Raw genomic sequence first — 27,993 nt, forward strand, 5'->3', positions numbered from 1 at the left:
GGCCTCCCCCAGGGGCTGAGGGCTTTTCCATCAACGCCGGAGAGAAGAGGGTCGGACGTTTCCCACAGCGTTTCCCTCGGCCTTCTGTTGGGGTGGTGGCCGCAGTGGCCGCGGCATGGCTTCCGGGTTCCGGTGGCGGTGGTGGCGGTGGCAGCGGCCTCCCCCAGGGGCTGAGGGCTTTTCCATCAACGCCGGAGAGGAGAGAGTCGGACGTTAGGCAGAGGGTTGGACAAGTTATCTGGAGGGTCCAGCCCATTGAAGAGGGAGCTGGAGGTGAGGCTGGCCCTCTTTCGGACCCTCTGCAGTTCGGCCCAGGATGGCCCAAGATGGCGGCGGTGGCGGCAGTGACGGCTTGGAGTTCCGGCCGGTGGCGACACGACGGCCTTTTCGCCTGATGGGTTTATTCTGGATGATCGAGGCCCTCACTAAGGCTAGGCCTGAAGAGCCGGAGAAGGTTGGTTGGAGGAGGCAACCTGAGGGTGGAACCTGCCGAAGAGTGGGCTCGAGGCAGGTTCGGGCCCTCTTCCTGGCCCCGCCTTTGGGGGGGTATCGGCGTCAGTGTCGGCAGCGTCGGCGATGGACTTTGCCGGCAGCGAGGGCAGCGATGTTGGCCTTTCCATGGCTGGACTTAGGCCAGGACCCCCGACCTCTGGTTTCTTTGGTTGCCTGGTATGGAGTCCCTGGCCCCTATCGACTTTTAACATCAAGATCCATATCGACTTTTAACATCAAGGCCGACTGGACTGGCTTGGAGGAGAGTGGCTGGTTTCATCTGGACCTGGGGCAAGTGGTGGCCGTTTGGGTTTGGTGGTAGAGTAACGGCCCCACGGAGTCCTGGAAGTCTGAGCACTGAGACAGCTTTGGTCGCGTTGGTGGATGATCTCTGGAGGGCCAGGGATAGGGGCTGTTCCTCTGCCCTGGTCCTATTAGACCTCTCAGCGGCTTTCGATACCATCGACCATGGTATCCTGCTGCGCCGGTTGGGGGGATTGGGAGTTGGAGGCACCGTTTATCGGTGGTTCTCCTCCTATCTCTCCGATCGGTCGCAGACGGTGTTGACAGGGGGGCAGAGGTCGGCTCCGAGGCGCCTCACTTGTGGGGTGCCGCAAGGGTCGATCCTCTCACCCCTTCTGTTCAACATCTATATGAAGCCGCTGGGTGAGATCATCAGTGGCTTCGGTGTGAGGTACCAGCTGTACGCTGATGACACCCAGCTGTACTTTTCCACACCGGGCCACCCCAATGAAGTTATCGAAGTGCTGTCCCGGTGTTTGGAAGCCGTACGGGTCTGGATGGGGAGAAACAGGCTCAAGCTCAATCCCTCCAAGACAGAGTGGCTGTGGATGCCGGCATCCCGGTACAGTCAGCTGAGTCCACGGCTGACTGTTGGGGGCGAGTCATTGGCCCCAATGGAGAGGGTGCGCAACTTGGGCGTCCTCCTGGATGAACGGCTGTCTTTTGAAGATCATTTGACGGCCGTCTCCAGGAGAGCTTTTTACCAGGTTCGCCTGGTGCGCCAGTTGCACCCCTTTCTAGACCGGGATGCCCTATGCACGGTCACTCACGCCCTCGTGACGTCTCGCCTGGATTACTGCAATGCTCTCTACATGGGGCTCCCCTTGAAGGGCATCCGGAGACTGCAGTTAGTTCAGAATGCGGCTGCGCGGGTTATAAAGGGAGCCCCTCGTGGCTCCCGTATGACACCTATCCTGCGCAGGCTGCATTGGCTACCTGTGGCCTTCCGGGTGCGCTTCAAGGTTTTGGTAACCACCTTTAAAGCGCTCCATGGCATAGGGCCAGGTTACTTACGGGACCGCCTACTGCTACCGAATACCTCTCACCGACCCGTGCGCTCTCACAGAGAGGGACTCCTCAGGGTGCCGTCAGCTAGGCAGTGTCATCGGGCAACGCCCAGGGGAAGGGCCTTCTCTGTGGGGGCTCCCACCCTCTGGAACGAACTCCCCCCAGGACTCCGTCAACTTCCGGACCTCCGAACCTTCCGTCGCGAGCTTAAAACACATTTATTCATCTGCGCAGGACTGGACTAGATTTTAAATTTATAGTGGTTTTAATTGGTTTTAATATTTATACTATTTTTAATTATTTGGCTTTTAGAATAAGTTTTTTAATGGTTATCTTAATTTGTACATATATGTTTTTTACTTGCCTGTGAACCGCCCTGAGTCCTTCGGGAGATAGGGCGGTATACAAATACGAATAAATATATAAATAAATAAATAAGTCCACGGTCTATCTTGCCAGCCGGGGAGCCTCGTTCTGCTGTAGTGACATCTTGACCAGCTTGGATGGGCTGCTAACCGTACTTTTTGTTATGTGGATATTTTCAACTGCGGACCTTTTTGCCCTGCGAGATTCCCCTCTCTCGCAGGTTTGGCCCTCCACACTATTGAGGGCCCATCTTGAGGACAGGTTTTGGAACCCCGAGAGTTGGCATGCTAAATCTAGGAGGCTTAGGGGATTTTTAACAAACTGTTTAAATCGTTTTTTTAAGGGGAGTTTTAATGGGAATTTTAAGGGGGGGAGGGAAATTGATGGGTTTGGGTTGGGGGGGTGGATGGGTGGGGGGGGAACCCATCAGGGAGGGTACCAAGTCCAACATGTGTTCGCGGCGGTAATTTAACAGGTCCGAAGGAGGCGGGGGAGGGTTTCGTTCCAGTTTATCAGGGTCGAGTTTTCAATACGGTAAGTGGGAGAGGCACATATGATGGAATGGGGGGCACATCAGGTTTTGGGGGTACGCCCTTGCTGTTTAAGAGCGATTGCGTGCTCCGGTCCCCCAGGATTTTCCCATTCCCCGAGTGGCCAGAGTACTCGGGACTTGGGCCTTCGGCTGATGTTATGTAATGCAAGGTCCGTGGTTAACAAAGCCCCCCTGATTTCAGATCTAATTCAGGAAGGGACCACGGACGTTATGGGCATTACGGAAACCTGGTTGGGCACCGAAGGGGGGGGGTTCCCCTAGTGGAGATGTGCCCACCAGGTTCCCGAGCATTCCATCAGCCGAGGGCCCAGGGTAGGGGTGGCGGGGTGGCAGTTATCATTAAGGAGAGTCTTGAGCCGAGGGAGACCACTGTGCCTCAGATAGCTGGGTGTGAGTCCCTCTACGTGAAGTGGGGTCGTAGGACTCAAGTGGGCTTGTTGATCACATACCTGGCTCCTTGCTGCGTGACAACAGCCCTGCCTGAGCTGTTGGAGTTGCTGGCCGGGTTGGCAGTTGAAACCCCTAGACTGTTGGTCATGGGGGATTTCAATCTGCCATCAACTGGCGCGGCATCCTCGGCGGCTCGGGAGTTCATGGCTTCCATGACGGCCATGGACCTGATTCAATTAGTTGACGGCCCTATCCACGTCGGGGGAGGCACCCTAGATCTGATTTTTATCTTGATTTTTAAAATTTTAATTTGATTTAATGGGTTTTAAATTTCTGTAATTTTATAGGGTATAATTGTATTTTAAATTTTTGGCCAATTGAATAAGTTTTTTAAGGGTTGTTCTTAATATTGTATGTGTTTGTTTTTGTATTTTACTTGGTTGTTCACCGCCCTGAGTCCTTCGGGAGAAGGGCGGTATACAAATTAAAATATTATTATTATTATTATTATTATTATTATTATTATTATTATTATTATTATTATTATTATTATTATTATTATGATGTCATATGTCGCAGGAAGGAGCACAGATTTGAAAATTAATATAGTGAAGATGAAGGTAGCTATATTTGGGGGGGGAGAGCAAGCAAATCCAAGTTATACATAAATGGCAAAAAGCTAGAGCTAGCCAAGGTATTTGTATTGTATTATATTTATTCAATAAGGTATGTTCACTGCCTTGAGTTGACCAAGTATTTTAAAAAAGTAGGTAAGATGATGATGATGATGTTGATGATACTAGATAATACAATACTAGACAACACAGTATCAACAGTAGAGACCTTCAAATTTCAAGGTTCTACCATATCCCAAGATCTAAAATGGACACCTAACATCAAAAGTATCATCAAAAAAGCACAACAAAGAATGTTCTTTCTACACCAACTCAGAAAGCTCAAACTGCCCAAGGAGCTGCTGATACAGTTCTACAGAAGAATTATTGAGTCTGTCATCTGCACCTCTATATCTGTCTGGTTTGGTTCTGCAACCCAACAAGACAGACAGAACTTCAGAGGATAATTAGAACTGCAGAAAAAACAATGACTACCAACTTGCCTTCCATTGAGGACCTGTACACTGTATGAGTCAAAAAGAGGGCTGTGAAAATATTTACAGACTCCTCGCATCCTGGACATAAATTGTTTCAACTCCTATCCTCAAACGATGCTATAGAGCACTACACACCAGAACAACTAGACACAAGAACAGTTTTTTCCCGAACGCCATCACTCTGCTAAACAAATAATTCCCTCAACACTGTCAAACTAAGTCTAAACTACTATTAATCTACTCATAGTTCCTATCACCCATCTCCTTCCACTAATGACTGTATGCAGCGGTGGGATTCAAGTAATTTAACAACCAGTTCTCTGCGCTAATGATTTCTTCCAACAACCAGTTTGCAAAACTGCTCAGAAAGTTAAACAACTGGTTCTCCTGAAGCGGTGCGAACTGGCTGAATCCCACCACTGACTGTATGACTGTAACTTTGTTGCTTGTGTCCTTACGATTTATATTGACTGTTTCCTAATATGATTTGATTGCTTATTTGTACCCTGTGACTATCATTAAGTGTTGTACCTTATGATTCTTGATGAACGTATCTTTTCTTTTATGTACACTGGGAGCATATGCACCAAGAAAAATTCCTTGTGTGTCCAATCACACTTGGCCCATAAAATTCAATTCAATTCTATCCTATCCTATCCTGTCCTGTCCTGTCCTATCCTATGATACAATGGTGTCTGGAGCAGCTTGTACCTATTTATGAGAACGGATTGTTAAGTATTCTGAAATTCTGCAAGCTATTTGAGAGCATAGCTGAGCTGCAATGGCTATTGGGCCAAATAGCTGAGTGACAGCCAGCATCATGGCATGATGGCAGCGATGAAACTAGTTGGTGGTTAAAATCACTTTAGACAGCGAGATGGCCAGCATATACATTTAATAAATAAATATAAATAAATACCAAAACATCATAGCATTTATGTGATAGCGTATGTCATCTTGCCTCTCCCATTTCCTGCAGACACCTCTGGACTCCTGATAATCCTTTCTGGCCTTATCGGAATCTTCTTTTTTTTAGAATCCTTGTTAAAGCATGATAACCAGAAAGGGACACAGTACTTGTGAAGGAGCCTAACCAAAGCAGAACAGGTAAAACAATTACTTTCTTTGAATGAACTATATGTTTTGTCCTTGACAGAAAAACTGTTCATCAAGGAAAATGTTAGGTTACAAACTTTCCCTCATACAGTATATGAAAGTCTTTTTTAAAATATATATATATATATACTACAGCTCTGTTTTAATTCTGCCATTAATTAATTAAATAAATTCAACATGAAACAGTCACTTTGATTAACTTCTGAGATGTTATCATTTTATAAGATATTACCATTTACACTTTTATTTTATATTTTTAATTTCTGGTTTTTATTTTTTCCCTTTTCCTTTTTGAACATTTTGTACTCCAAGGCAGAATGCTACAGAAAAAGTTGTGGTGGCGCAATAGTTAGAATGCAGTACTGCAGGCTTCTTCTGCTGACTGCCAGCTGACTGCAATTTGGCAGATCGAATCTTACTAGGCTCAAGGTTGACTCAGCCTTCCAGGAGGACCCAGATTGTTGGGGGCAATAGGCTGAGTCTGTAAACTGCTTAGAGAGGGTTGTAAAAAGCGCTGTGAAGCAGTATATAAGTCTAAGTGGTATTGCTACTAACCTCCCCAAAAGGCAATAATTGCTTATTTTTGGCCAAATCAATATATTGACTGCAAGAAACTAGATCTTTCTTAAATATAAAAGAAAAAACACTGTTTTTAAAAGTTGCACAGGCAGAGGCAGACTCAGCTGGGAATCTGTCTACCTAATGGTTTCAGAACCTGTGTGGAAACCAGTCTGATTTTGTTTAATAAGCACTTCTCAACTGGTCTATTTACAGGTTTCAGAACGACTGCTTAGAAATGTCAATGGCTTTATTTAAGAACGAACACTGTGAAATGTCTGTTTGGTGGATGGCACTTCTAAGGACCAATAATTGAAGTATTAAAGAAAATCAGAACCATTTTACTGTATTTCATTTTTATCTTTAATCACATAAATTCTGCAGATTTTTGAAGCAGTATAAAAGATCCAAGATTAATAGAGGTATCATTCTTAATTTTTTTATTTCTGACTTCATATCTACCTGAAAGGAAAACTATGCCCTCCCCAAAATTAAATGTATAAGTCATTTTACTTTTGCTAAAAATCAAAGGGAAGTAATAGATTCCTGTAGTCTATTTTTTGTTTGTCAATGTCATTTTTCTTTGAGGTGCAATTGGTATTTAAGTCAGGATCAGAAGGAATGTAGGAATTATATTCAAGTATCAGTGCAGTAAATACAAGGTTAAGAGATGGAGGTTATTTTCCTTTCAAATCTGTTAGAAAAAATTCTCCTTGCACACTTTGCTCTGGGTCTCCATCTTTAAAAATGGGAAAGACATTTAAAAATAAAACAAACTTTGCAATTTCATAGAAGAGGCTGGGCTTAACTCTACTCCTTACCTAGTCTATGGCTGAGCATGTGAGCTCAGCATTCTTCATAAACTACAGCTCCCAGAATCCCTTGGGAGAAACCAGGGCAACTAAACTGTTTACACTCTCCAGGGAGAAGCCAAAGCCTTAGTTATCAAACGCAGAGGGAGATGAACCAGGCACAAACTCTGCTGCTTGACGGACTCATCAAGACAAAGCATGTAGAGAAAGCGGCCCTTATCAGAATATCCGACATGAATGTGATGACATCAACTCTAGGCTTTAATATTCAGAACTGGGCCTCAGTCATTGTCCAAGCCTTCTTCAACAACCCAGCCCAAATGAGAAAGGAAGGGCAGTACTTTCATGACCGGTATTATAAATGTTTCCGAGCAGATGGCAACTCCATCTACCTTAAAGCAAAAGAAGAGGGAGTGATACTAGTTAAAACAGCAAACTTTATCCTGGTCGGAACATATTGCCAAGGCATGTACCCCAGTGTCTGCGTCGAGGCAGTGGAGAAACTAGCAGACTACCTGAGAGCGAAGGGGAACTGAAGAAAGAAAGGAAGAAGGAAAAGAGCAACAGAACTTCCTACCCAAAATTCTTGCTTGCCATAACCAGCAAAAGAAATGTCCCTTTTTGAACAACACAATGGGTTCCCTACAGGCCAGTCTCAATGGACATGTCCTTTGGAGCCACACAGGAGAATGCCCAGCATCATCATTAAACACTTTCAAAGTGTAGACAAGAATCTTGAGGTGGAATTGAATTACTATAAGCCTATTTCCAGAGAAAGATATAACAGGCAAGCATGGGCAGAGACGGAGACCATCTCCTTGCTATTAACCTGCAATGAAAGGAAACCAGCTGAGATTGGCAGAGCTGTTACCACGGCAATGACAAGTTCCTTGTTGAGAAAAAGGACCACCAGGTTGCCAAGGCAATGGACCACTGGGCCTCCATGGGGAATTTCCTGTCAGAGCCAGCTCTACCATTGGACAGAGTAAGGCAGTAGGTTAAAAATGCAGCAAACCATAGTTTTCTTGGTTTTATTCTCAAGAAGAGGCAATTCTGGGATTTTGCTTTGCCCCAGTTACAACTTGGACTGTCTTTGGTCCCCTGCACCTGAACTTGGATGCTAGAAAGATCTGCATTTTGCTGCCAGACATAAATAATGTTTTCCATCAAATCTTGGGTACATGTTCTCTTTGCCACGCCCAGTAACAAACAGGGCAGCTTTTTTCAAGCTGGAGATTGTAACTGGCCACAGGCTGGCATGCCAGGGTTGTGCCACTTTGAAAGCAGAATTTCATGCCATTTTGAAAGCAGACGGGTCCAAGGCAAAGGAGTGGGTGAGCAAGGAGGAGTGGTTTTAAATTGCATTAATGTTGATTTGTAAATGTTCAATAAATGTGGTTAATAGAATTCCCTGTGTGAATTATTTTCCTCTTCTCTTCCATTAAGCATTACAGTTGGGGAGGGTAACTTTTGAAGAAGTACAAGAATACCTTAGGGATATTATGGGTTCAGTTCCAGACCACTGCAATAAAGCAAATATCGCAATAAAGTGAGTCACAGAAATGTGTTGGGTTTCCAAGGGCATATAAAAATTATGTTTACAATAAACTGTAGACTATTAAGTGAGCAATAGCATTATGTCTAAAAAAAACACCAATGTGGATACCTTAATTAAAAAATGACTTTATTGCTAAAAAATGCTAATCATCATTTGAGCCTTCAAAGAAAGCCATAATTATTTTGTTGGTGGAGGGTCTCATAAAATACACACACACAGAGAGAGAGAGAGAGAGAGTATCTGCAAAGCACAATAAAGTATAATGCAATAAAATGAGGTATGCTTGTACAGGGGGCCACACACCAGGTTTTCTAAGTCCATATGTGGCCCTGGAGCATAAAAATGGTCATCCCTTATATAGAGAGGAATAAATAACCCTTTTTATTCTCTTTTTCTATTTCTTCTCTGTCTCTTTCTCATCCCCGTCCATTCACCACTTTTGTTTTACCAATACTTTTTTCCTTTCAGCCCTGCAGTTTGCTGGAAAAAGAGACAAATTTCTTTTGTTATAAATCTTAACTCCCACCCACCCCCCAAGGCTGACAATGTTAGCCCAAGGACTGCAGGTTTATTACCTCAGGTATGGAAACTTGGAGGGAAAGCCTGGGATGCAACTTAGAACACTACAATGTCAATAAAATGAGACCATTTTAACCTCTGAGTTTCCAAAGCTGGGTTTCTCACCTGGCGGAATCTTCTTTACCCATACTGGGACGCAGAAATAAAATGAGGAGAAAAGCAAGCAATACAGAATTTAGAATAGTTGTTAATATGTTTTCTTCCATCTAAATAAATACATTAGTTTCTGTACATAGTTTTATTCCAGACAATTAAAAACAATTCTGTTTTTAATTCTCAATAGCATAGTCAGAAGGGACGCGGTGGCTCAGTGGCTAAGATGTTGACCTTGTCGATTGAAAGGTCGGCAGTTCAGCGGTTCGAATCCCTAATACCGTGTAACGGGGTGAGCTCCTGTTACTTGTCCCAGCTTCTGCCAACCTAGCAGTTCGAAAGCAGGTAAAAAATGCAAGCAGAAAAATAGGGACCACCTTTGGTGGGAAGGTAACAGCATTCCGTGCGCCTTTGGAGTTTAGTCATGCTGGCCACATGACCACGGAGACGTCTTCGGACAGCGCTGGCTCTTCAGCTTTGAAATGGAGATGAGCGCTGCCCCCTAGAGTCGGGAATGACTAGCACATATGTGCGAGGGGAACCTTTACCTTTTTACCTTTAGCATAGTCAAGAGATCCAGATCTCATCTATGAACGCCCCAGGAGCTGCTATGTAGAAGCCCACCCATGCCTCTGTTTGCCTGTGCTCTATAGCAGTGGTCTCCAACCTTGGCAACTTTAAGACTTGTGGACTTCAACTTCCAGAATTCCTCAGCCAGCTTTTTTGCTGCCTGAAGAATTCTGGGAGTTGAAGTCCACAAGTCTTAAAGTTGCCAAGATTGGAGACCACTGCTTTATAGCACCCATTCATAGCACTCAACCCACTGCCTGCTGGGTTGCTTGCCTGGGAATCCCACTTCTTCCCACATTATTAGGTGAGGTCCTTGTTTAATGACCTACATATTCCTGGGGCTTTGACAGCAATTGGGATTGTTGCTGCCAAGCAATTCAGTCACATGACATCAAGCTTTACAACCACATCCCAATTGCCTTTGTAACTTGAGGACTGATTGTAAGGTTGGGCACTGAAACTAAGTGGATGGAGAGCACTTGTATGTGGGCATGCTCTCCTCTCCCTCGTGATTATTGTTGATGTTATTTGTGAATTTATATGACCATCTATTTGAAATGACTTTTAGCCTCTTGGAATCTGCTGTATCTAAGTTGTACCTGTTTGAGGAGTATTTTGGAATGAAGGCCTGAAACATACTTAAGCTTTTACCAACAAACTCAGCCTGGTGATCTGGGGTTGTTTTGTGTGTGTGTCTCTCTCTCCCTGTTTGTAGGTCTGTCTATCTTGTTTTCAGCTGTTGGATGAATAAAGTGGAAATTAGGGGAAGAAAACCCATGTGCTTTCCAAAGTCCTTGGAGAACCAGTCAAATCCAGGGGTAAAATTCAGCAGGTTCTGACAGGTTCTGGAGAACCGGTATCGGAAGTATTGAGTAGTTCAGAGAACTGGCAAATACCACCTGTTGGCTCCAGAGTGGGGTGGGAATGGAGATTTTGCAGTATCCTTCCCCTGCCACGCACACCAAGTCATGCCCACAGAACCGGTAAAAAAATTTGAGTTCCACCACTGGTCAAATCAAAATTTCTTTAGTAAAATTATTCAGCAATGTGGGATTGGCTTAAAGCTTCTACATTTAAGGAACACAGGGAAAGTTGGAAGCAGATTTCTGCTTTAGCATGGTTCAAATGATTCCATCAGATATCCCTGCTACAGTATTTCCTAGTATGCCAAGGACTGTGTGATGAAGATACAGGTAGTCCTCAACTTACAACCATTTGTTTAGTGACTGTTTGAAACGGTTAGAATTTGTGGCAAATTCCATGAAAATACTTAATTGATCTTCAGTCCTGCTTCTTCCCTCCATATCACACAGACATACACACAAAGAGAGAGAGAGAGATTCATTTACCTCTGATATTCTGTGATCAAGCTTTTATGACTCTGTAATCCCTTAATTCAGGGCAGGAGAAGGAGAAAACCCTAGGTAATACAGTTAAAAATGGGACTTTTAATCTAATACGTTATGTAAGATTTCCGCCATCCAGTCAAATCTAATAGAGTCTCAAATCTATTCCCCTTCCTTGGTTTTCTGTTTTTTCTTCCACTGTAATTTGCTAGCATTCTGCATTATTTATTTGAAAAATGTACACATTGTACTTCATAATATAGCTTTCTTAAAGTGGCTTATAATGTTCTAAAGACCCTGACCCTAATCCTATATACTTCATTAATGGTTTTGAAGAGTAAGCTACCATATTGGTCCAGGGCAAGTTAGTAGGTAGATGGTTTTTACTTCCCAGAGTAGAGTTGATCGGCTCAAAATCATCCAGCTGGCTTCCATGGCTGAAATTCGACCAATTCCTAGTCCAGCACCTTAACTATTACATGATATTGGCTCTCAAAATGTATATAAAAGCATATAAACATAAATATAAAAATACATAAAGTGGTAAACAGCAGGAAGAAAATAAGCTTAAAAACTCCATTGCTGCATGAATATTAAAGCGTTAGAAGTCGTAGAAGAATAAAAATGCCTTTCCCTGATGCTGAAAAGATACTAAAATAAGGTCTAAGGCTATCTCACTGCAGGAGGGCATTCCAAGGTGGGTGCCCCCACTAAGTAAGCTTGTTCCTATGAAGTTACCCATTATATGTCACTATGAGAATTAGGTGTAGCCGAGTTTCCAACAATGATCTCTGCCAGGACTATGTGCATACTGTTCTTCATATTCTACATATTCCTTCTACAGAGGAATTACTGAGTCTGTCATCTGCACCACTATAACTATCTGGTTTGGTTCTGCAACCCAGCAAGACAGACAGAGACTTCAGAGGATAATTAGAACTGCAGAAAAAACAATGGCTACCAACTGCATGAGTCAAAAAGAGGGCTGTGAAAATATTTACAGACCCCTCACATTCTGGACATAAATTGTTTCAACTCCTATGACACTATAGAGCACTGCACACCAGAATAACTAGACACAAGAACAGTTTTTTCCCCGAAGGCCATCACCTTGCAAACAAATAATTCCCTCAACACTGTCAAAGTATTCACATCAGGCTGCATTACTATAGCTATTAGTCTTCTCATCATTCCTGTCGCCCATCTCCTCCCACTTGTGACTGCATGACTGTAACTTTGCTGCTTGTATCCTTGCAATTTATATTGATATTGATTATTTCCTAGTATGATTTGATTGCTTATTGTACCGTATGACTGTCACCGGGTGTTGTGCCTTGTGATTCTTGACGAGAGTATCTTGTCTTTTTATGTACACACTTTTTATGTACACTTTGATGCATATGCATCAAAGACAAATTCCTTGTGTGTCCAATCACAGTTGGCCAATAAGGAATTCTATTCTATTCTATTCTATTCTATTCTATTCTATTCTATTCTATTCTATTCTATTCTATTCTATTCTATTCTATATATATATAATACTTAAATAAATAAATAAACCTTAGGTTGCAGATAATAGATGGGAGGAAGTTTCATTACATGTACTGTGCTGGGAATGGTCATAAAGTATAATTGACATTCGTGAAGCCTCTCAATAAAATGAACAAAGCATGATGTACATTTAACTGAATCCAAAGTTGAAATATTGCTCATGAGAATGGCAAGGTATCATGGCCACTTTTGTAAGCCAAGGCTGAAGAGGATATGGCCTTTAAATATTTATAGAACTACAAGCCAGAGCATTCAAGACCACTGCCCATGCTAGTTGAATCAAACATCTGTCGTGCCAAATGCTCCAACTTTGTGTCAAACACTTGGAAATGAATTCCAGATCTCTCTTCTCTTTCTTGTAAAATCCTCTTTAAAGAGCCTGATAGCTATTGTAATTTGCAGTGCAGGCAAAGTAATGAAACTGAAAAAGCAAAGGAACTACGAATTGGACACCCAACCCTATAAAAGCTCTTCTTTCCAGATTGGTGGCTGCAAATGGGAAAATGCTAAATGAATTTTGCATGATAAGAAAACTGGGAATATCTAGTAGGCAAGGAACACAATCAAATGTTGACCAAAATGGAGAAATAGGCAAAAGGCCATGCAATAAGATTCCAAAATAAATGATGTAAAAAAAAACTTTGTTTCTTTTTACAAAGATAATGGAGGAAATAAATACTTAAATCAAAGTATCAACTAAGCGAGGTCAGTTTAATCCACTGATAATTAACATGCTGTGCCAGAATAGACGACTATAGCTGAGCGCTGCAAAATATAAGTTACTAAATTGGATGCATCTTGGTATCCCATGCAGTTTTTATCTCCCTGCTCTACAATATTGTCTGAAAGAGAAAAGTGCAAAGATTCCCAGTCAGAGAACACTTGCTGAGAGGTTAGAAAGGAGGGGGTCTAAAAACAGGCAACCTGTGTGGCAGCCACCCCGCCTTCCTGGAATGACTCACCCCCAAAGGTTTAAGTGACACACACACCCCTCATAGCATTCTGGGAGTCTGTATAAATTTAGCTGTTCTGACAGATCTTTGGAATTTGCTGTTTTATATTTACTGGCAACAAATGCAAGCATTACTGTAATTATATATGGTTATCTTTTAATCTGTTGTATTATTGTATTCTTTTATTGGCTATGTTACCTTGTGCTTGTATACTGCCTAAAGTTCTTGAAATTGAAATGTATACATTCCATAAATATATGAATGAGCAGCATAAAATGCGGTAAATAAATGCATAAATAATCACAAGCAAGACAAAGATGCCGAAAGTGACACTAAAATTCCACCCAATTTCAAATATGTATACTATTTGATATATTCAAAAATACATATTTTCAACATTTCTGGTTTCTTGGCTTCTTAGAAGGAACTAAGATATATTCACACAGGATTATCTAGAAACAATTAGCTATAAAAGTTACAGTTGTTTACATAGGCTTATAAATTCTGATAAAAATATATGTTTAATGAGCCTCTTATATGCTTGCTTGTGGAATTTTTTCACTTCTCCTTCCACTTAAGCATTAAGAACAGGGGTGGTTCTATTATGCTTTGAGATTATGTTGTAGTAACCAGTGACAGAGGGAACATTCTGCAGGTAGAAGACAGAATGCGTTCAGCTAAATATAAACATATCCAAGAAGCTAATGTCTGAAATTCTTTAATTAGAGAAGAGAAAGGTAAGGGTTTGGAATGCTTTTACCACACCCAGAATAGAGCATAATGGGAAATCTCCATAATGTAACTCAAAAACACAGCGCATGCAAAGAAACTTGACAATAATTCTGGGCAAGAAAAACTGGGCAAGAAAGAGTGAGAAAAAACTCCAAAAGCAAGAATTTACCCTAGCAGACTACAAGACATATCTACAAGCTGTTATTGTTTCCAAAGAAAGTGAAGGGCATCCAAAATTATGCTATATTTGTGTTTAATATGAATTAACTTAAGTCAGGGGTGCCAAACTCAATTTCACTGAGGGTCACATCAGGGTTGTGTTTACCTACGGGGGGGCGGGGGCTGGGTGAGTGGGTATGGCCAGGGTGAGCATGGCCAGCTCAACGTCACTCATGTCGGAGGCACCTGTGGTGGCCCAAGCGCTCTGCCAGTAAAAAGGGGAGCGCCATTTTCACTGGCAGAGGGTTGCAGGAGGATGTTGCAACTGAAAACGGAGCTCGGGAAGGGAGCGTGCAGCCCTCTTGAGCTCTGTTTTCACTGGCAGAGGGAATGTGGGCCAGTCCTTTGTTGTTTCCATGGCAGCCCCATGGGCCAGATCTAAGCACCACACAGGCCGGATCCAGCCTGCGGGCCTTGAGTTTGACACCCCTCGCTTAGGTAGTCAATGAAAAATACAGTTTGACGAGACGGGCCTAAATGTTTTCGTACAATTATTAGAGAACCTGCTATGGTCAAATGAAGAATAGCTATGAAGACTAGTTTCTATGAGAAGCAAATAATGGCAGCAGAACTGCTTAAATCAGTTCTCTTGATGTTTTTTGTATTACGTTAAACTGCAGGTAGTATGGATGTACCTTTAAGTATACCTTCATAAAAGCTAGATGCTTCATTCTAGGGGAAAAAATGCTATGGAAACTACATTTGACCCAGTAGTGGGATTCAAATCCTGGCGCTACTGGTTCGCTATTGGTAGCGCACAGGTGTGCGCACTTGCTTCAAGAGCACGTGGCACTTCTGCACATGCGCAGAGCGTTTTTGATGACGTCTGGGCGGGTGGGCGGAGCCGGGGCGAACTGGAAGCAACCCACCACTGGTTTGACCCTATATACCAGGGGTCTCCAACCTTGGCAACTTTAAGACTTGTGGACTTCAACTCCCAGAGTTCCTCAGCCAGATGGCTGAGGAACTCTGGGAGTTGAAGTCCACAAGTCTTAAAGTTGCCAAGGTTGGAGACCCCTGGTATATACTGTATATCCTGAATTACCACAAAGTCACAGCCTGCAAACTACCCTTCCCAGAATAACCAGGTAGAGCAATTGTCGCCCTTGGTGAATTGCTACTATTCCTTTAAAACAGGGGTCTCCAACCGTGGCAACTTTAAGCCCGGAGGATTTCAACTTCCAGAATTCCCCAGGTGGCTGGGGCATTCTGGGAGCTGAAGTCCTCTGGGCTTAAAGTTGCCAAGGTTGGAGACCCCTGCTTTAAAACATAAAAAGAATCTGTATCTAAAAAGGACAGAAGACAGGGTTGACATTTATATGAGCAAACGTAAAACAGTTGTCATTAGCTGGCTGCATCAAATTGGTGCCAAGATTCCAAGTTGATCGGGGACATTTTAGCCTCCCCAGAGAAGATCCTCGTCTTTGAACTTCTAAGCACATGGGAGAAGGGAAACAGACTAGGTTGAGGTGTCAGCATTATCTTGGATTCAAATCAATCAAGTTGATGCATGTTGCAATAATTAGTGCACATCACCTCTGGGCTGCCCCCTTCCATATGGTCTTTATATCAGGATTTAGCAGTCTGGGTGGCTGAATAGGCTCATTTCCTGTTCTAGCTAAAAACTCCTTTTGCTCCAAACAGAGAGAGAGAGAAAGAGAGAGAGAGAGAAATAAAGTCAAGCTTATTATACAGCAGAATTGTTTGAATAAAGGCCTTCAAAGCCAAAAAAACAATTCCTGCTAAGTTCTTCATTATCTTACCAACCTAACTAGATACAAGCAAAAGGAATAAACAAATAAATACTGATGAGTCCCCAAGGCTAGCGTGCCTCACACGTTTTACCACACAGATTAATTTGCAGTATCTTCCATGATCCAGATCCCAAAATTGAAGAATGCTAGAAATATTGAATCTAGGATTCAGGCAGCTGGAATCAAATAATTCCTTTAAGTAGCAAAGAAACTGTCCAGATATTTTGCTATCAGAGGTGAAAGATAAATCGTAGTCTCCTTCCACATAAAGAAATTGGTTAGATTAGTAATCTAACTGAAGAAAGTCTAAAATTCTCTATCCCATCCAACTCTGGCCAACTTAAGAAGGCACTTGACAGGCTACATAAGATCTGCACCTTACACTCATATCACCCACTGCCTACTCATTACCCAGGGTCTAGGACAACTTGCCATGGCTGACTCCCTGTGGCCAACTCACTGCAGGATAGTTCACTGTGGGACAATTCAACACAGGATAACTCAAGACAGGGACAAATGAATTGCGCCATGGCGAGATGTCCCACAGTGAGTTGGCTGCAGTGAGACAATTGGAGCAGGTTGAGTGGGGCTAGCTGGCCGGGGTGAATTGTCCCACTACACATTGCCCACTCAAATTTTTATTTCTTGCTGCTAGCTGCCAGTTTTATCATTATAATTATTAGAAAGAGCAATTCTCCTTGGATCAGTAATAAGGGCCGTGGTAGCTCAGGCTGTAAGAAGCCTGTTATTAAAACACAGCAGCCTGCAATTACTGCAGGTTCAAGCCCGGCCCAAGGTTGACTCAGCCTTCCATCCTTTATAAGGTAGGTAAAATGAGGACCCAGATTGTTGGGGGGCAATAAGTTGACTTTGTAAATATACAAATAGAATGAGACTATTGCCTTATACACTGTAAGCCGCCCTGAGTCTTCGGAGAAATAAATAAATGTAAATAAAAAATTAAATAAAAAAAAAATTAAAAAGGCTGGTAATTAGTATGGCTGAAATTTATACAATAGCAAAGAGTTTGCTAAGTAAAGATTGATTTATTCAAATTTGGCCTTCAGTGTTTAGCTCTCAAGAACAAACTATTTTGAACAGATTATACTGTATATAAGATCTCTGGTCAGAAATACTGAGTATCATAGAATCAGAACTGGGATCTCCAAGGGATCTTGGAGATCATCTAGACCAGGGGTGTCAAACTGGATTTCTTCGAGGACTGGATCAGCATTGTAGTTCTCCGTGGGCTGGTGGGGAGAGGGGGTGGAGGGGAAACGGGACAGATGCCTCCTGCAGCACCCTGCCAGCCAAAAAGGGATGCAGTGGGTCCGTGCGTGGCTCCCCCCACGGCTCATTTTCAACCTCCCCGGCCTCCAGCAGCACTATGCTAGCCAAAACCAGGACACAAGGCCCCCATGCAGCCATTTTTGGCCCCCCATTTTTGGCTGGCAGAATGCTGCAGGAGGCTATGGAGATTGAAAACAAGCCCGGGGGGGGCTGCACGACGCCCATTTTAGCTGCCAGAGGCACCCAGGCTGGTCCTTTGATATTTCCAGGCCGGCCCCATGGGCCAGATTTAAGCACAGGCCTTGAGTTTGACACCCCTGATCTAGTCCAACTCTTTGCCCAAGTTAGGAATCCTCATCCCAGGCAATTGGCTATCTAGCCTTTGTTTAAAAATATTGACAGAGTTACTGCAAATCCAACAAGGAGGCTGTTCCACTGCTTAATAGCTTTATTTACTTACCAAATTTATATGACCACTTATCTACAAGAAGAGACAGTGGGCAACATATAGCAAAAAAAAAAAAAGTATAACTATGTCAACTCACTTCAAGGAAGAGAATGTTCCATATAAGGCAAGTGCCATGGCAGAGAAGGCTCGCCTCCTTGACCTCGCCAAATTTAATTTCCCGAGGGATAAGAACCAGTGGATTCTTTTGAAACAAACAGATGTAATCAGGCAGAGGTGGTTCCTCAGATAACCCGACCTCATACCATGAAGGGCTTTAAAGGTCAAAACCAGCACTTTGAATTGGATCCGAGATGTCACGCTGATATACTTTAAACTTTGCATCTCTCTTAAAGATTTCAAATGTGTGGCCTCAAACTATTTTTTTCCTTCCCAGTTTCTTTCTCTCCCTGCTGTCCTTTAAAAAAATCCTTGAACCATTAATATTTTATTAAAATAACAAATGTGTTTAAAACAGTGTCAATTCTATATCTCCTTCCTTGATAGAATACTGTCAGTCCAACTGGCACCTCCCATCTGAATTGAATCTGATGTTTTTTAAGTTCTTGTGTAAAAAAAGCAAATTCCTTCCTGTCTCTTAACATCTTTGAAGGAATCTCTTTCAACACCTTCAACTCCTGTTCTCCAATTTTTAAAGTTGTCTGATATGAAACTTGCAGAATTTGATTTCTCATAGTCCTTTTCACAAAATAAACCACAATGTCCCGAGGAAGCTTTCTCTGTCTTGCAATCCAGGAATTAACTCTATATATTTTATCAATTTGGTAAGCTACCTCTTGGGGGTCCACTTCAATAAATTCAGCCAATGCTTCTGATATAATTTTTCTTAAGTCTTCTCCTCGCTCTTCTTGCATACCACGAATTCTAAGAGCTCCTTCCATAAGTTTATATTGTAATATCACAACCTGATCTTCATTTTGATCCACTTTTTTCTGAACACCTTTCATTTTGTCTTCTAAATGCTTATTTGACTGAGAGATCTGTTGCATTTCCACTTCCAATCCTTCAATTTTTTTACTCAGTCCTTGAACTGCCATAAGAATATCTTCTCTTATTTTTGCATTAAAATTCTCCATCATCTCTTTTTGCCTATCTTCAGAAAGTTTTAATTGTTCTTTCAATATTTCCTCAAGACTTGGTTCAGATCCCCTTCTTCCAGAAGGCTTTAAAGGTTTAGCTGCCATTCTGTCTTCAAAAGAATCAGGAATTCAAACTTAATAACTCTCCTTCCCTCCTTTCAGTATAAAAACTCCGTTTGTAACAATCCACAAATAACGCTGCTTCATCGTACTAAAAATTTTACTTTCACTTTCAGACGCCATTTTAAAAGTCAATTAATCAAAGACAAAGAAAGGTTTCAAGTTTCAAAAAGGGAGTCGGTACTTGCCGTGCTGATTCTACATCAAAGATCGAACGCTTGTGAAATTCCCGTCTGCTTAGAATATCAATCAATTTAATAAGTCCTTTAGAGCAGAAGCGACATTCCCACTCCTTTTTCCTGATAAAAACAGGAGCGTGCTGAAGTTGGAGGGAGTGGAATTCGGTGGGGTCATAAATCCAGGAAAATTCGCTCTTGAGAGCAAACCCCCTGTCAGACCTGCCACTTTCCCACAACTCTGATAACCTCTTTCACCCAGAGGTTATGCTAAGCTCAGTGAACAGTGATTTTTTTTCTGTTTCACTGACTTTTACAATCTTCTAACACGGAGTGCTCTGTTAGAGCACCCAGCAGGAGGGTGACGTCACTGGAGCCTCAATAACCCGACCTCATACCATGAAGGGCTTTAAAGGTCAAAACCAGCACTTTGAATTGGATCCGAGATGTCACGCTGATATACTTTAAACTTTGCATCTCTCTTAAAGATTTCAAATGTGTGGCCTCAAACTATTTTTTTCCTTCCCAGTTTCTTTCTCTCCCTGCTGTCCTTTAAAAAAATCCTTGAACCATTAATATTTTATTAAAATAACAAATGTGGTCATATAACACCACTGCATGGTACAGAGGAACTTCACCAATAAGAAGCCTAGACTGAGCTGGATGCCCTTTTCCTGCTTGCTGGCTTCTGAACTCTTTTTGTAAGACTCCTGTTGTGGCCCACCAGCTGCCAGAGAAGTTGGTGGCAGACTCCGACGATGAGGAGATTGGGGAGGGACTTGGGCCAGTTCTGGAGTCTGGGGAAGGCTCTGATGGATGCTCTGCGTTGGACACAGAGATAGAGCCAGGGCCGTCCGACATTTCCCAGCCACCGGAGAGGCAGCTGCCTTTGGAGGCCCAGATGAGTGAGGAGGAAGAACAGCTGGGGCCTGTTCCAGATGCACGTATGTGCAGAGCAGTTAGGAGAGGTGAACAACAGAGGGCAAGGAGTCGACTCAGGAAGCAAAGCACACGTGGACGCTGATTGGCCTCTCCCTGGCTGGGGAATAAATAGAAGGAAAGGGGAGTGGTTGTCGTAGGAGAAAACAGTTCGTATTTCTGAAGATTTTGCTCATTGTGTTTCGTGCTACAAATTTTCAGCTCACGGCCTTGCAATTATTGCAAGGAACTGATAAGGTCTGTTACTGCAGTTAACTCTTTGAAGAACTATTGCCTGGACTTTTCAGTGGGTGAATGCATTTAATTCACACAAGGTAAATAAAGAAAAGTTTTTCATGACAAGGAGTCTGTTTCTTGCTTCTGCTAAGGCTGGGTCAGAACAATTCCTATGAATCAGGAGAAAACAATTAGGATAGCTACCATCCAAGGGGATGAGGTTTCAGAGTCTATGACTACACAGCTTTCAAACAAAACAATCATTTATTTGACAAACTGGTAAAGAAAAGGCTTTTGTAAGCCCAGAGTCAATGAGAGTGAGTTGTGCGGCCATATAAATTTTTGTAAATTAATAAATATTTTTTTAAAAAACAACAACAACGATAGATCATCTCAAAATAAGGAGCATAACAGAGAAAACCATGGAGAAATTTTCTTAGGAATTTAACTAATTTTGTATCCTTATACTGTAAATAAAGTTCTTAGGAAGAACACAAGACATGGGTAATGATGATTTAAAGCTGACTAACCAATGTAAGGCTAATGCAACTGTAAAGCTGATGAAATGTAAGGCTGATGCAATGAGAATGAATCAGCATTGGTATAGCCAGTTTAAGACTCTGAAGGGGTCCACCCAAGTCTTTTACCCCTTTAAGAGGTGTTTATAAATTTCAGCCAGAAGAGGGCGTATTCTCTCTCCTTGTGTCCGGTATTCATTGCTGAGTTCTCCATGTAGAGTTAAGAAGAAAACTGATTGCTTGTAAGGTATTTGCTTACCACGTATATTTCTGTATATATCTTGTATATAAGCCACTGTTAAATATCTAAGTCTTTGCGTGCTGTGTTTTGCTCCTGGGTTGTCTCCTAATAGTAGTCACTTTGCAAATGCTCTGACAGAATATGGAAAGGGGTTACACAATTCAGCACACTCATTAGTTGGCCAAGTCTTCCCCACAAAAAGATTGAGATTAAGAAGGAGATCTTTAGATTGCCCCAAGGAGATTGTTCTTACACCTCAAAAAGAACGATTAAAAAGATGGAAACTTCAAGTTAAAAATCTTCATAATTGGATAGAACCGCTTAAGGAGTTGCCTGGAGGTTTGGAAGAGGAATGGATGTTTTGGAGATGTTTAAATGGATTGACCACTGATTTGGCTAGAACTAAAGACCACATGGAAAAATGGGGGCTTCTTTCACAGGACATTTAGTGCGAATGTGGCACAAAATGTCACATATTCAAACAACTATCCATCTTTTACAGTACCCCCTGGGACCAACATACATACATTTGCTGGTCACAAATATCCCTGCCATCAATGTAGCCCGGCACTGGGCTAGAACTATATAAATCTATGCTTTTATTAAAGCTTTTAATATTTTTAAACGTAATTAATATTTTTCCCCTTTCTAGTTCCTGCATTTCTGACAGGAGACAAAATCAGTAAAGGTCTCTCCGGGTTTGGCTAGACAAGTTCTTTTGATCCCAAGGTCTTTCTACTATCTCAAGAGATTTGCTGAGCATAAGGAAAAAAACCACTACTTTCAAGAGTTTTTTTGGGGGTGGGAGTAGATAAATTTTACATTTCGCATATCTTTCTTCATACCTATGGCAGCCTTCCCCAACAATGTGTATAATGAATGCTCTTACTGGAGCAGGATACTGGAAGCCATCATCTCATATAGCTAGAAGGCACCAAAATGAGAAAGTTTGGCCCTTTCCTTTTATTATGCTGGAAGATATTACGTTAGTAACCCCAAAATCATTTGCATACTGTGAGTGAAAAACATCAAAGTTAAAACAATCCAAAGTTCTGGCTCAGTTTTCTATTAAAATTGACGTCAAAAATAAAAGAAAAAATAAAGGGAACCGAAAACAAACATAAGTGAACGAAAAATTAAACCACTTGAATGTTTCAAATATATATCCTTTTAAGTTCCAAATGCACTCAAAATAAAATTGAACTAGGGACAGGAAGCTATGTCAAAACAAACAATATCTCTTCTTTCTTCAAAACCCCTTCCCTTTATAAAGCTTCTGCTTCATACATGGATTACATATTTTCCTATCTGGCCATAACCCTGCAAAGAAAATTAACCTTAGAATTAGATTTGCAAGCTTGAGGGTCTGACAAGAATTCACATGTGTGAAGCTGTCTAACGCAAAATGAAGAATATGAGTCAATCTATTTTAATTGCAAATTAGTCTTGTAGTTGCTATGCTAATATCTTTTGTCTTGGAATTTGTCTTGGTGCATATGCTCTCAGTGCACATGGAGCATATGCACCAAGACAAATTCCTTGTGTGTCCAATCACACTTGGCCAATAAAAAATTCTATTCTATTCTATTCTATTCTATTCTATTCTAATGTTTTTTTCTGCCATCATGTCCTAAAACTTTTCAGGAGTTAAGGCCAAGAGACCAACTACAGCCAATCTGTAATTTGTGTGCGTAGGATGTGTCAGAACCTGGAAAGATGAAAAATAATATATCAATCGGTTATCTAAAATTAGTTTAATTGCACGTAGCTGTCTCCCCTCCAACAGAAGCCTCACAGGTAATTTCCTGCAGATGATTGCAGGTACAAGTTCTTAATGCACACTTGGCACAACATTCACCCAGCTGAGCTGAATCTTATCAAAAATGTTATTATTTATTTTATTATTTATTCCAGAAAAGTGTTAGAGAGGGGGCCATTCTAATCTCTGGGGGAATAATGTTCCAGAGAGAGGAAGCCACCACGGAGAAGGCCGTTCTTCTGGGTCCCACCAGGTGTATCTCCCTAGGGGATGGGACCCGCAATATTCCCTGCTTCCCAAATGATGAAAGATAGGCAGTTTCTCAAATAACCAGACCCCATGCCTATTGCCTGAGTGTATTTATTTGTCTACTTCATATGGATTTTGTTCCCATGGATTCTCTGGCATTCCTTTTTTTTAATCCTATTTTATTCTTTTTTTTTAATCCTATTTTTTGTTGTTGGAAAAAAAATCTGTTTCTCCCCATTCCAGTGACTCTTTTTTTTTTTGCTTTGTAGAGTTGAACATTGTTGAATCTCATTTTAGAGTAAAACAGAAAGTCTTGACCCTTTGTTAATGGGTTCAGGTTTTGAGAAAAGTAACCACTTAACCATCACCAGCTGGTGGGCACCTCCTTAATGCTAAAGGCTACAGATTGTTTAGATTATAATTATCTCAGGAATTTTAATTCTTAACCAGGCAGCTGACAAAAAAAAAAAAAGAACTCCAGCCTGCAAAGAAATCTTTCTGGCAGTTCACTCAACTCTATGTCATATGTGAGCTTTAAATCATCACTTTTTCCTCTTTAGGGAAAATGTTCCCTCTATATTCATGAGATATTCTCCTTCCTATGGAATATGTCATGTCTGTGTCGACACAGGGCAATTTTACAGAGCTATTTTCTGAAATCCCACTCTAGGAGACATTATTACTTTTTTCTGGCCTTCTAAACCAGGGGTCTCCAACCTTAGCAACTTTTAAGACTTGTGGACTCCAACTCCCAGAGTTCCTCAGCCAGCAAAGCTGGCTGAGGAACTCTGGGAGTTGAAGTCCACAAGTCTTAAAGTTGCCAAGGTTGGAGACCCCTGTTCTAAACTATGGGCTGATCCTTCTTTTGCTTTTGTTCTTAGTTGAATTGCACCAGAACTGGGCTGTAAACAAAGAGGAGCAAATGTCCATTAATTCTATAATATCCTATTTAATGCAGGTGTTGGTTGTCTATCACATTTCTACACCGCCACTCCCATCTCACCTAAGGGAGTTTGGACAGTTTACCTCTCCGTGCTTATCTCAGTCTTCCTGGTTAAACCAGACAGGAAACACAGTTAGATGAGGTAATTCTTACTTTAAAGTAAGATACATTGATAGAATTTTGAAAATCTGAAAGTACAAAACTTCCTGTTACCACTTTTAACTGCTTGGTCCATTTGGGAGGGTCCTTTCTAAGTTTCTTCTTCTGACTGTTAAGCCACTGGGGCTCCTGCCTCTTTTATCTGATCGTTTCCTAAGCAAATCTCTTCCTATCTTTCCCACATCCAATTGCAATTTACTAGAATGGGACAGGCTATAAACTAAAATTATGCAGCTGAACTTCTGGGGTTCCCAATTCTTATTTTGAGTTCCTAATTATTAGGGCTCATCCAATAACAAGTCTAAAGGTAAAGCAAGTGGCATAATGTTGGATCAGTTTGGTGCTCACACTAAACTTAAGTAAAAAAAAATAATACAATTGCTGCACTCATACAATAAGTTGCACCAAACATAAGTATGGAGTAACATAATACTTTGATTCACACAATAGACTAAGAAAATAGCTAGTTTTTCACAACATACTGAACTGAAAACAATCCAACCCCGGTTTAATGCTAACCTAAAACATTATGTATACCCATTCAAACTATGACAAGGAGCTTCAGAAAATAAATCACTAAAGGGCCAACTAGGGAAATTTGAGAAAGTAAATTGAGAAATCAGTTAAACAAACTTTAATTCACACTGACTTGTTTCGTATCTTATATGTGCATCATAGTGGTCTTTCTCCAAATTCTGTGAAGCACTTTGACTTCAAATATATAGCAATTTTTCAAAATACATAACTCAGTATAAAGCTATCTAGAAAAGTATATATCGAAGTAAAATCCTCATCTAAATAGCAATAGCTATTAGACTTCATAGTGCTTTACAGCCCTCTCTAAGCAGTTTACAGTGTCAGCATATTGCCCCCAACAATCTGAGTCCTCATTTTATCGACTTCAAAAGTATGGACGGCTGAGTCTATCTTGAGCTGATCAGGATCAAACTGCTGGATGTGAGCAGAGTTTGCTTGCAATGCTGCATTCTAACCACTGCACCTACATGGCTCTCTCTAAATGAGCGACTTATAAGAATGTGGTCCATACATTTTAATAAAATTATCACTTTAAAAAAATCCATTCACTTATGCAAAAACAGAACACATTTATGAATTAATACTTGAATTATAAGTAAACTCTGGGGGCCATCTTTAAGATCCAAAGACCTCGGTCACTGCTTACTTAATGGTTACACAGATACCTTTTCCAGTAATAAAGCGGATGAGCAGAGTTAATGAGAGATAATCTTGACCTGCTTCCTCCCCACAAACCTAGATATGTAATTTTCTTCTTAATGATATTTGTGAAGGAGATTGTTCACCAAACAATTAGGTTGATTCAACAGGCCCAAAATGTGGTAGCCATAACTGTTCTACAGGCTATTGAGGTTTGCACTGCTGACCTATATATTCTATGATTATCACTAAATGTTGTATCTTATGATTCTTGATGAATGTATTTTTAATGTACCCTGAGTGCATATGCACCAAAGACAAATTCCTTATGTGTCCAATCACACTTGTCCAATAAAGAATTCAATTCAAGTCTAGTCTAGTCTAGTCAAACGGGAGTGGGGGAGGTCATTTCAGCAAATCTTGTATTTATTCTTGTGCTATTTTATCAGGCTGTAAACCGCCCTGGGTCCTTCGGGAGATAGGGCGGTATAAAAATTTGATTAAATAAATAAATAAATAAATAAATAAATAAATAAATAAATAAATAAATAAATAAATAAATAAATCACAGTTTGCCAGAGAAAGATAATATGATGTGTAACGTTTTCCATGAATCAAAAGCTGGAATTAAGGTTGCCGGGAGAAATATCAACAACCTCAGATATGCAGATGATGCCACTCTAATGGCAGAAAATGAAGTGGAACTAAAGAACCTCTTGATGCGGGTAAAGAAGGAGAGGGCAAAAATTGGCTTGAAATTCAACATTAAGAAAACTAAGATCATGGCATCTGGCCCCCTCAATTCCTGGCAAATAGATGGGGAAGAAATGGAGGTAGTGACAGATTTTATTTTCCTGTGCTCCAAGATCACCGCAGATGGGGACTGCAGCCAAGAAATTAAAAGACGCTTGCTCCTGGGAAGGAAAGCTATGGCAAATCTAGACAGCGTACTAAAAAGCAGAGACATCACCCTGCCAACAAAAGTGCGTATAGTCAAGGCTATGGTTTTTCCAGTTGCAATGTATGGCTGTGAAAGTTGGACCATAAGAAAGGCTGAGCGCCAAAGAATTGAGGCTTTTGAACTCTGGTGCTGGAGAAAACTCCTGCGAGTCCCTTGGAATGCAAGACAATCAAACCTGTCAGTCCTAGAGGAGAGCAACCCTGACTGATCTTTAGAAGGCCAGATCCCGAAGATGAAACTCAAATATTTTGGCCACCTAATGAGAAGGAAGGACTCACTGGAGAAGAGCCTAATGCTGGGAAAGATTGAGGGCAAAGAAGAATTTATTTTATTTATTTATTTATTTTGTCACAACAGTATATATAAGCATAAGCATGAAAGTAACTATATAATATATAAGCATATATATATAAGCATAAGAATGCAATAACTATATTAATTGGATATAATGAAAGAAAACAATAGAACAGGAACGGTAGGCACATTTGTGCTCTTATGCACAAACTTATGCATGGAATGATAGAGAATGAGGTGGCTGGATGGGGTCATTGAAGCAGTAGGTGTGAGCTTAAATGGATTCCAGAGGATGGTAGAGGACAGGAAGGCCTGGAGGAACATTGTTCATGGGGTCGCGATGGGTCAGACACGACTTCCCAACTAACAACAACAAACAACAAACATTTTCCAATCTTAGAACATTTCAAGATGGGATTTGTAATTCCAAGGCCTACAGTTTTTATTGCAGCTCTATATTGGCTCTATCTCATCCTCAGAACAAAGCAGCAAAAAAACCCACTTTTGATTTGATCTAAAAGCTATTGATTTCAGGCTGGCTGGTGTAGTTCCAATGATTTTCTTTTCCTTTCCCCACCCCTTATCTCCTCCTTTCTGAAAGGAAGAGACAATATTCCTCCAGTTGTTTGACCCTTCATCAGTTCTCAACAATTTCTCAAAGATACTACAAGTGACATATAAATTGATTGTTTGATGTAAATAAAAAGGTAGACCATTAGCTGGTCCCTTCAGTTCAATTCCTCTGGAGATTTAGGTATTCCCCAATCATATTTCTTTTATGTACACTGAGGGCATATGCAAAGACAAATTCCTTATGTGTCCAATCACACTTGTCCAATAAAGAATTCAATTCAAGTCTAGTCTAGTCTAGTCAAACGGGAGTGGGGGAGGTCATTTCAGCAAATCTTGTATTTATTCTTGTGCTATTTTATCAGGCTGTAAACCGCCCTGGGTCCTTCGGGAGATAGGGCGGTATAAAAATTTGATTAAATAAATAAATAAATAAATAAATAAATAAATAAATAAATAAATAAATAAATAAATAAATAAATAAATCACAGTTTGCCAGAGAAAGATAATATGATGTGTAACGTTTTCCATGAAAAAAAAGCTGAAATTAAGGTTGCCGGAAGAAATATCACCAACCTCAGATATGCAGATGATGCCACTCTAATGGCAGAAAATGAAGTGGAACTAAAGAACCTCTTGATGCGGGTAAAGAAGGAGAGGGCAAAAATTGGCTTGAAATTCAACATTAAGAAAACTAAGATCATGGCATCTGGCCCCCTCAATTCCTGGCAAATAGATGGGGAAGAAATGGAGGTAGTGACAGATTTTATTTT

At 41.2% G+C, this 27,993-nt stretch overlaps 2 protein-coding genes across 6 annotated transcripts in view; one reads left to right on the forward strand and one right to left on the reverse strand.

The window, feature by feature from the left end:
• Window positions 1–27,993, reverse strand: part of COL26A1 (collagen type XXVI alpha 1 chain) — a 211,133-nt gene that overhangs the window by 109,184 nt on the left and 73,956 nt on the right. The window lies entirely within an intron of this gene.
• On the forward strand, window positions 6,859–8,036 carry PFN4 (profilin family member 4). The gene has a single exon (XM_058164394.1). It carries the CDS (start codon window positions 6,859–6,861, stop codon window positions 7,243–7,245), a length of 387 nt encoding a protein of 128 aa, XP_058020377.1. The 3' UTR covers window positions 7,246–8,036.

This window comes from Ahaetulla prasina, chromosome 1, assembly GCF_028640845.1.
Source record: "Ahaetulla prasina isolate Xishuangbanna chromosome 1, ASM2864084v1, whole genome shotgun sequence".
Lineage (NCBI taxonomy): Eukaryota > Metazoa > Chordata > Lepidosauria > Squamata > Colubridae > Ahaetulla > Ahaetulla prasina.

Coding starts and splice junctions, on each gene's coding strand:
- PFN4 (XM_058164394.1), top strand. CDS start 6,859: ATGAACCAGGCACAAACTCTGCTGCTTGACGGACTCATCAAGACAAAG.